Source organism: Pleurodeles waltl, chromosome 6, assembly GCF_031143425.1.
Source record: "Pleurodeles waltl isolate 20211129_DDA chromosome 6, aPleWal1.hap1.20221129, whole genome shotgun sequence".
Lineage (NCBI taxonomy): Eukaryota > Metazoa > Chordata > Amphibia > Caudata > Salamandridae > Pleurodeles > Pleurodeles waltl.
The window spans coordinates 182,003,391-182,013,143 of NC_090445.1; the positions used below are offsets into that span (position 1 = coordinate 182,003,391).

Sequence of the window (9,753 nt, forward strand, 5' to 3'; positions counted from 1 at the left end):
TCTGGTAACAACAGAGATCCTTATATAACCGTTCCATAGTTTATGTATCTCCTTCAGCCTGTCTTGACCTTTACGCAAGCAGCAGTTTGCATGCTGGGATTTGTAGTTTTGCTGTGTATGGGCATGCAAGTGTTCACCTGAAAGTGAACAAGGCATTAACTTGTTATGCCTCCAATCATATTCCATTATTCTAATGTGTACAATTCTTTGGAATAAAATGAATGTCCTCTTTTTTCTTTGCTCGCAGACCAGCCAATTCTCTGCGTACACACCCGAATCTCCATGGGTGATTAGGCACTTCATATGACCTGATATGGTGTCCGCAGTTAATAATAATATTGACTGTTTTTGTATGTAGCTCAACCCACAAGTTACAAAAATCTACTTGCATATAATCTGAGGTGCCATTACTATCCTAACTCAACTGTAGTCATAACATCTTCCAGAGAAGGATGAAAGGCAGAGTAATTTTGGTGAAATATAAGGTTACAACTTACAATTTTCCAAATATTTCTGTTGCTTGCACTTAACACACTGAGCTATCTTAATCATTCATTACGAAAAAAATGACACTTCATCCTAGTGGAATCAATGTATTTAACCATAAACCTAATTCAGTTAGCACAACGACTAATAGGTGGATTCAGAGGCTGTGCTATTGATTGATTACCACATTTCAGTTTAGCGCATAATTGTTTCTACATTCAATGAATCTGGTGTAGAGAGTTTAAAAGGTCACCCACAAACTCTCACTCCAGGATTTGACTAACACGAAGATCTTTTCAGCAAATGTTTGACTTCCGCCAACAGCATGTTGCATTCTGTGATTTTTAGTTTCACTTTTAACATTCATATGAGCACAAAAAAATGGTGGTGAATAAAATGTCTGATTTAAGTTGTCACACGTGCCATAGTGCAACTTGACAGCCATGCTCCAAGAACTCACTGAGATATGTACGAAAGCACAACTCCTTTATTTGAACATTTCTGTGACATCAGCAAACCAGCACAAAGTTGCAAATGACACCAAAGTTTTTTCCATAAGGAACACATGGACATGCATGCAGCGTACAACAATCTGTGACAGCTGTTGCATATATTCCACCAGGTAAGGTATTGGGGGCACCCAGTGCAGCAATCTTTGTGGCACCCCCCGTGACCTCCTTCTTCATGAATTCTCTCACTACCACCCCCCAAAGGTGTCCCTCATTTTTCCTTAGCCCCTCTCTCACATTTATTTTGTAGCGCTACTCGTCCGAATGTAGGGTGTCAGAGTGCTTCACAATGCAAACATACTATACAGAGACAACAAATCATACAAGGCTGTAAATCAATGTATAGGAAATGTTACTTAAGAAAATGAGGGCAACAAGGTGAATGAGTCACATATCAGCGGTACCAGTACGCATTTTATGTTTAGCGTGTTTGGTCTGGAGAAACGAAGGGGCAGATTTACTACGTTTTCATGCAGTGCAGTAACCAAAGTTGCTGTGCTGCAGTGCTTGAAAAGGAGAGAGCACAACAACGCTTTATCTACTAAGATAGGTTGCTGTTGCTCACTCTCCTAGTGCTGGTGTACCTTAGGCTGCCTTGCACAACTGCACAAACCCTTGCACGATTGTGCAGGGCTGTGTGAGCAATGTCAAGCATAGGTTCTATACTGGAACGCTTATCTTCCAGCACAAAATTCTATGCTTTGGCAATGTTTTACACTTTACCACTTTGTACGTATGCTTTAAGGTGCAGCACACATGCAAAGCTGGAAAGGATTAGAGAACATTTCCACACTGTCCGCCTGCTCCTTAGAATCTTCAAATGGCTACCCATCAGTGCAAGAAAAAACAGTCATGCAAGCTTTAATCACCAGCCGACTGGACTACGGCAATGCACTGTACGCAGGAGCCACCACTGTACTCGTGAAAACGCTCCAGAACATCCAGAACTCAGTGACCAGATTGATCCTCAACCTGCTGAAACTGACACACATCACTGAATACCTGAGAAACCTCCACTGGCTTCCCATCCACACAAGATGCCAATTCAAGTTACTGCTGCATGCCTACAAAGGCCTCCACAACCAAGGACCGACACACTTAAACCACCACCTGAACTTCCACCAACCACCCAGAAACCTTCACTCCGCCTCCCTTGCCTTTGCTCAGACACTGCGCATCTACCATAACCACAGCGGAGGCCGCTCCTTCTCCCTCCTTGTGGCTAAACCCTGGAATGGCCTCTCCCTCCACCTCTGAACATCACTTTCGCTGACAGACTTCATGAAGAAGCTCAAGACCTGGCTCTTCGACTAAGCCCAGCAACCCAGCACCTGGATACCCTCACGGGTGACAAGCCACACTTTACAAGTACTGATTGATTGATTGAGAAAATAAACCTTTTCTTCAGCTTTACATCTGCCCTGGGGAGATATAATTGTTGATGCAAATCCATGGGTGGGTGCAAAGGAACATCCATGTCTCAGGCATCGTATGGCTCCACTATGTGCTACTTTGCATTAATTTAGGGCTGCTTTCCAGCGCAATTCAATATTTGCGCTGAAAAGTAATTCCCAAAACAAAACTTTGCACCAGGTTTGTGTCACCTTTCTGATGCAGATCAGGTGAAAACTGTTAGTAAATGTGACCTAAAAACTCAGAATTCGAAACGTAACACAATGATTGGGGGTGACTATACTAAATGAAATATAATACTACCCTGAGAAACTTTTTTCTTTTAGCAAAGTTAGAATAAAGAAAGACTGAGGAAAATAATGAGGTTTTACACCTATACCTTACAGTGTGCAGGGAGCTATTGGATGCCAGTTCATAGCTCATTGTGCTAAATTACAAGGACTTTAATTTTAGAACTCCACGTTACTAAAGGATCTCTGTGTCAAAAGCAGTAACCCACTGAGCAATCAACATGAAATACAAATCTGTGATCTGTAAGTTACACATGGTACTATTAAGCTGCAACTTTAACCTTCTATGGTAGTTTATCATGAGTCAAAACTGTGACTAGAAAAATCATAGCTCTCTCCAGCAAGTGTTTTAACCGCCAGATTTATGCTGTTTTTATTAAAAAATGCTGACCACGTAAAGATCCCTGCGGGATGTTCTTACCTGGTCACCGCAGGTCAATGCATGAGCAACTCATCTAGTTGTAGTGTTTGCTTTTAATTCTGGGGCTTGTAATCTACTTTAGTCCATCAAAAATGCAGTACAACAGATACCAGAAACAACAAGTACCAGAATGCAGAGAGAAAAATATGGACTAGTTGAGCTAATGAAGGCAACAGCGCTCGGCGAGTAGTGTCACTACACCACAGCATAATTTGGCATGCTGGCGAAGATATGTACGTTAAAAGTGAAACTGCAGGTCCCAGAATGCAACGTTGTCTTGGTTGTATTGTCACGCGTGGCATGGGGCTACTTGGCATTGTGTTAGAGACACATCCGACAGGCTCTCTGATTCCAAGATTTTCTTGAAGATGCTCACGTATCCGCCACGAAGTGCACATTTCAAAGGACCTGATAACAATGTATTTTTAACTATTTTTAACCAGTTTCCAGTACTGAGCGCCCCCCTTTGAAGTCTCGCATACAGCAGGAGACAGGGAGCTGCACGTCTCTCTCGTAATGTGTTTAGCATCTGTCCCGGGGGGGGCGGCCCATTATGGAGACTCTGCCGCCCCCATGTGGAGATTCTGCACTCAAGAGGCTGGGAGCAGCCTTGGCCCTCTTCCGCCTCTCTTGGAACGCTGCCCGGGAGGGGGCGGCGCTTCTGTGACGTCACTGAGGCAGTGCCTGAGCTCTGGAGTCCGTGTGTGCTGTACTCACTACCAAAGCTGGCTTTTAGCAGAGAGGGTCGGAAGAGCCTGCGGGAGGCAGGGAGAGGCTACTGGCAGCGAGAGCGCTGCGCCATCACGGATCCAGCAACAGGCAAAGGCTGCAAGGAAAGGTAAGCACAGCTCAACCCACGCACAGGCACTTAACCCTACAGTAAGAGATACTTCTGAAGCAACGACTGATATACACAGGCTTTTCCCATTCACGCACCCTAAACTTGCCGGCTGAGGCTGGTAATGTGCACGAAGGTACGGCTGTGTCAATCCGCACAGCGCTTAAATGCTGTCAGCGTGCATGGGATGTATCTAGACTTTATGCATCCAGAGTGACCATTTAGAACTGAGAGATTGTATGTACTGTCGTCTTCGTTAAGGAGCACAGGAATGTTGTTTGAATTAATTGCTCCCTTTTCCTTTAGTTTTAATGTTTCCAGCTGGAGTTTTCACATCATTGGCGACGAGAACGAAATTTCAGTACACCTAACCGAAAATCTAAAGGGGGGGGGGGGGTATCTTTCAGTTGTCTACGGTATAACAATGACTCGTGCACCTTGTCTACCTATCCTTTCTCCCGGGTTGTGCTTCCAGTTTAGTTTATTTTTATATTAGTGTGGCGACGAGGGCAACCCGTACTCTCTAATCGGGGCGTGCTTCTTAGGTCCACGCTGCAAACACCAGATCATAGTTATAGTCTTTCTTTACAACCCTTCTTCTTTAAACCGACCTCTCCTGCAGTGTGGCTTTTGGTTAGGCTGGTGCCTGGAATACGCAACATTTCCAATTGGGGGAGTTTCTTGGATAATGGTTTACTAGCGCCTTACAACATACAGCTGCTCTGTCCGAATCCAGACTCCACATTCCTGTAGCATTCATGTCTATATTGTATTTACACGATACATTTTCCATTGTCATTCTAGACCTCGTCCGCTTTCCTATTCGACATTAAAGTATATTTCTGTTTGGAAATGTACCTTTTCCCATTTGTTTACCCATGCACAAACGGCCGACCGACATGCAAAATCCCTTCACTGCGATCAAGTTAATAATTATTTTATCCTTTAGATTAGATGACTTTTTATATAGCTTTTTAAGCCACACTCCTGTCGCTTCTGGACGCTATACATTCATATGGAATTGGTTGGGAAAACGTGCTGATATATGTAGTGATGTCACAGAACGCCGTTGTGATTTATAGATATCAATTTAGCGTTGCAGTCACAGCACACTGACCTGCTATAAATCCCCGATCCGGGGGGAGACACTTACGCACCGCCATCGTTTTGGCCCTCCCGTTTCAGCCGAGTCAACGATCTACTTAACTGCAGCTGAGTCAGGCTCTGCAGCTGGCTCGGTCAGAGCAGAAAACATTGTGCCAGCATCCCTGGGCCTGCACGGCCCTGCTGGTAACTCAGTCTTCCCTGGACAGGAGCTGCTTTTTGAAACTGAACTTTTTTTCACCTTACTTGAATGTATACACAGAGATGCATCTCCAAACTTAGTCCTTGGAGAGGAGAACCTCGCCCATGTGTCTAGTCCCAGATGACCATGCGGACTTTAGTGGAGTCCAATGCCTAAGGCTTTTTATTGTTATATTAATTTTTTTTAAAATCCAAAACTGTGAGCGCTTTACACAGTTTCCATATTTTGGTGGACACCACGGTGTTCTTACTTCAGCACTGTCTGCTCTTCCACGAGGTCGAGCTGGGGATGGTGGCTTTGTGCACCTTGGTCCTTAAGACTGCAGTTTAGGTAGCACCACCATCTGCACCTCCAGGGAGGTAAGAAACACAAGAGGTGGGTCTTTGATGGCGCAGTGACCCTGGACGGTCCTACAAATGAACTTTCCGCATCTTGTTGTGATTGACTCTGTTACACTGAAGGCTCTTGGGGTTAAAATGTACCATGATGCCGCTCGTTATCTATTGTTTCGCGTTCACACCGCCGTGGTTCCATCTTTGTATGTGGTTTATAAGCCGATCTTGGGCTGCCTATGGAACATTACGCGGTTAGAGTGATGGCTGGTCTCTGCGACCACCTAAATCCAGTCCTACAGAGACTCCATTGGGTGCTGATTGTCAGTTGCATTAAATGTGGAGCACACATTCCTCAGTGGAAGTGAAGGCCCAGACTCCACCTTGCTAGCAGAACACCAAGGACATCTGAACAAGGTTAGTTGGTAGTTCTGAAAATGAGAGGTATCGGCCTTCTGCAGAGATTTCAGTGGGTGGTCTGACTCGAGAGCTTCTTATGTCAGTCTGCTTAACCACTTTCCTAGCGCTGTCTGAAAACTAATTTTTTTTTTTAGGCTCCACTGTGGTCACCTCTGGTCATTGCCCCTACTGAAGCAGGCGGCACTTGGGTAACCTTTGGGTTTTGGCACCAAATGTCTGAGGAGGGGTTGGGGGCTACATGCGTTCTTATTTAATTTATTATTTACACATCTACTGTCTCTCGGGACCCATGTTCTGTATTTTTAGTCTAATTAGGACGTGCACAGTTTAAATTCCCAGTCACTTAGGTGAGGTGTTTCAGGGTAGGTCCGAAACCTCATTCGAGGGGTGTTGATTAAGCTGTTTTCGCCTCTTGTGCAGGCTGAGCTAGGACTGCAAACCCCTTGTAAAATAACATGGAGTGGATGTGCAAAGTACCTCGCGTCTTGTGTGGGGGGGGGGGGGGGGGGGCAGGACCCACCTCCCCTCCCCTCCACAGAGGTTCTCACAGACACCCCTGGCATCTCCAAACACTGCAGCCGGCTTTGTTTGCCGTTCGGAAGGTGTTGTAAGCAGTATCGACTGGGAGAGGGGTCTCACTGCGGGGCACCCCTGCGAACCTTCTGGGACATAAATCTACTCACGGGGGCATTTATTTCCTGGAAAGTTAGACCCCCAAGTGCGATTGTTGTGGCAACCTGAGCCCAAAGGCTGGGACAAAAAGTAAATCAAAGCCCCCTCCTTTGTGCACGCCCTGTCCTAAAGCTGCCAACGGGAGGCCCCTCTTGCTAAAGAGCTGCTCAATTAGTAATGCATTTAATTCCTCTGCTCACCGAAACTCATTTATGGGGCTGCTTTTAGGGCGATTGTCTTTCCCTTTGTCAGCCTCGCAGTACTAATGGGATGTGCCACGGGTAAAGCTCCTCTCACTCCCACTCTCCATCAGCCATCGCTGACATTGCGTGACTGCTCCTGGAAGTCTGAGCAAGAGCAGTTTAACCCCTTCCTAGCGGTTTACCAGCAACCCTAATTTAGGCTATTTTTATTTTTTTGCGGAAAATCTTCTCTATAGCAACGCCTATGTGTATATGTTGTTCTGTGTCTCAAAGCATGCAGCTACTTCGATTATTATTAGGTTTCCTAAAATCCTGCACGTAAAATCTTTTCTGATTTTATTTTATGTTCTAGGTCTGACTAGCTAAAAAATAAAGTATGGTCTCGGACCCTCCCTGAGGCACGACGTTCTCGTGAATTTTTGAGTATTCTCTTTTGCATTAATGTATTTTATGTTCACAACAATTTATACTGTTTGGACGGCGCGTAATTTATTTCTGCGGTGTTCGGCTAACCCCTTTTATTACATTTTTTTTTGCTTTTTATTTCAACTCCTCAACTTATTTAGTGTATAGCGCGCAACCTAGTTATTGTGTTAGCTACAAAGTGCAAGATACCTCTGTGAGTTAAACCCTCACTATTTGCATCTGCTGTACCCAAAAAGTAATACGTTTACATTTTAATTGGGCCAGATAACCCATTCGTCCAAATAGAGTATTAAATTGCAAAATAGTAAAAATACCTGTTTCTTACATTTCTTCTGGTGGCAGATGTTTAGTACAGAGCGCTATATTAAAGTTATTGAAGTTGCCTATTAATGTCCACCCAACATAACCTTTTTTTTCTTATTTTATCTTGCCCATTAGATAACGTGCTGCATCGTGGGGCTACCAAGTTTGCACTGCCCGCCCACCTGGCGATTTTGATGTTACCAATGACTTGAGGATCCATTCCTTGCAAGGATTTCCAGGTTGGCTTTATAGCTACCGTCTACCAACCTGCACCGAACGAGAACTGTGGAACATACAACTGTGCCAGAGGAGCTCTGGCACCATGGGCAACCACCTCACTGAGATTGCCCCCAATACGTCCTTCTTGCCCCAGTTCCAGACCCTGCACGTGGTGGTGATTGGGTTGGACTCTTCTGGGAAGACCTCACTGCTCTACAGACTTAAGTTCAAGGAGTTTGTAAAAAGTGCCCCCACTAAGGGTTTCAACATGGAGAAGATCAAGGCACCAGTTGGGAGCTCCAGGTCTATAACTTTTCAAGTGTGGGACGTTGGTGGCCAGGAGAAGTTGAGGCCGCTGTGGAAGTCCTACACCAGGAGAACAGACGGGATGGTCTTTGTTGTGGACTCATCTGAGGTGGAGCGTATGGAGGAGGCTAAAGTTGAGCTTCACAAAATCACCAGGACTTCAGAGAACCAGGGCGTGCCCGTTCTCATTTTAGCCAATAAGCAGGATGTGCCAGAAGCCCTGTCAGTGGCCGAGGTGGAGAAGTTGCTTGCCATCCACGAACTGAGCACATCCACCTTAAACTATATCCAGGGCTGCAGCGCCGTGGATGGGATTGGCCTCCACCAGGGTCTTGAAAAACTGTACGAGATGATATTGAAGAGGAAGAAGATAGTCCGACACAACAAGAAGAAGCAGCGGTGATCCACACCAAAAACATAATGACTTGTTTGTGAACTTAAAATAGTGAATCTAACAACAAAACCAAGGCAGGCGCATGATGGGCTGGCAAAATGGTCATGTTGCTTATTAGATGCTGTTTGTTCTAGAACAACAATCTCCCTGTCCCCACTCATGCTAGAAACCACACATTCAGAGGCTACATCCAATGAGGTTGGAACAACTCTTGGGAAATGAAGAGAACAGTTATTTTGGGGCTAGCAAGTGGATCTGACCATAAAATGCGATACTTGGCTGCGGCGATATTGACACCACATGCCTGTGCCCTGGGAACGCATCACTGCCTTCTCCCTCGCCTATGCCTATGTTTCCTGGTGGTCTAACTTCTCTTTCTTGGCTATGGTGCATTGATGCCAGCCGAGCTGAGGTGGCGAAGTGAGCAACTGTTTGTGGGATGGGTAGGAGAGAGCTGGAACCTAAACACAGACGGCGCAAGCAGTAATTGTTTTAATAGGGGATTAAAATGGGAACTGAGGTGATAGGGAGACCACATGAATTGACATGCAAAATGGTGGGGATCTCCATACTCATCTGTTTTTCAAATATTCGTGTCACTGGGACAAACATCACACACTCTACTCCGTTTTCAGAGTTAGTTTTGTGAGCATATTTGAAATCCTATCACTGCTAAAGACTTTGGGGCATAGGCCCAACCCATCTACCTTTTAGATTTTTGTTGTTGTTTTTTATAAGCCTTGTAAATATTTGGTAGCATTTGCACTCCTTATTTATAATAAATGAACTGTAGCTGAAGGTTTTGTCTCAGTAGTTATTATTAATATTATTATTATTCTAATAAATGTTTTTTAATGATCTTTTGTATGGTTTATTTACTATAGTGATACGCAGTTTATCTTTCGAATTCGGCTTTCTCTTGCAGCATCCTCCGCTGAATCTTTAAGGGTAATTGGGTTTACGCGTGCGTCAAGAATGGAAGAAGAGCTGCAAGTCGCTTTGGCAGCTTTTTTGTTCAACAAGCAGTAGTTTCCGTAACTACTGCATGAAGATAACATACTTGTCAGTTGCTTTCCATAATACATGAATTTAGCCTAATTTTTCCAAATTGTGGATTTCAGCCAATCAGAAGGTAGTATGAGTCTGATTTCCTTCCCATAAGCTAATTGGTGTACTTGATGAGGGAAACGTCCAAACCATTCTGCTTAAATCACC

The 9,753-nt window shown here is 44.7% G+C and overlaps 1 protein-coding gene across 1 annotated transcript; it reads left to right on the plus strand.

Annotated features, from left to right (window-relative positions):
• Window positions 1-3,834: 3,834 nt before the first annotated feature.
• On the plus strand, window positions 3,835-9,397 carry ARL4D (ARF like GTPase 4D). Its single transcript, XM_069237772.1, has 2 exons — window positions 3,835-3,957; window positions 7,755-9,397. The coding sequence occupies exon 2, from the start codon at window positions 7,942-7,944 to the stop codon at window positions 8,545-8,547; it is 606 nt and encodes a 201-aa protein (XP_069093873.1). The 5' UTR covers window positions 3,835-3,957; window positions 7,755-7,941; the 3' UTR covers window positions 8,548-9,397.
• The last annotated feature ends 356 nt before the right edge of the window (window positions 9,398-9,753 follow it).

What these genes read in the sequence shown, in the direction of transcription:
- ARL4D (XM_069237772.1), top strand. Translation starts at nt 7,942, where the DNA reads ATGGGCAACCACCTCACTGAGATTGCCCCCAATACGTCCTTCTTGCCC.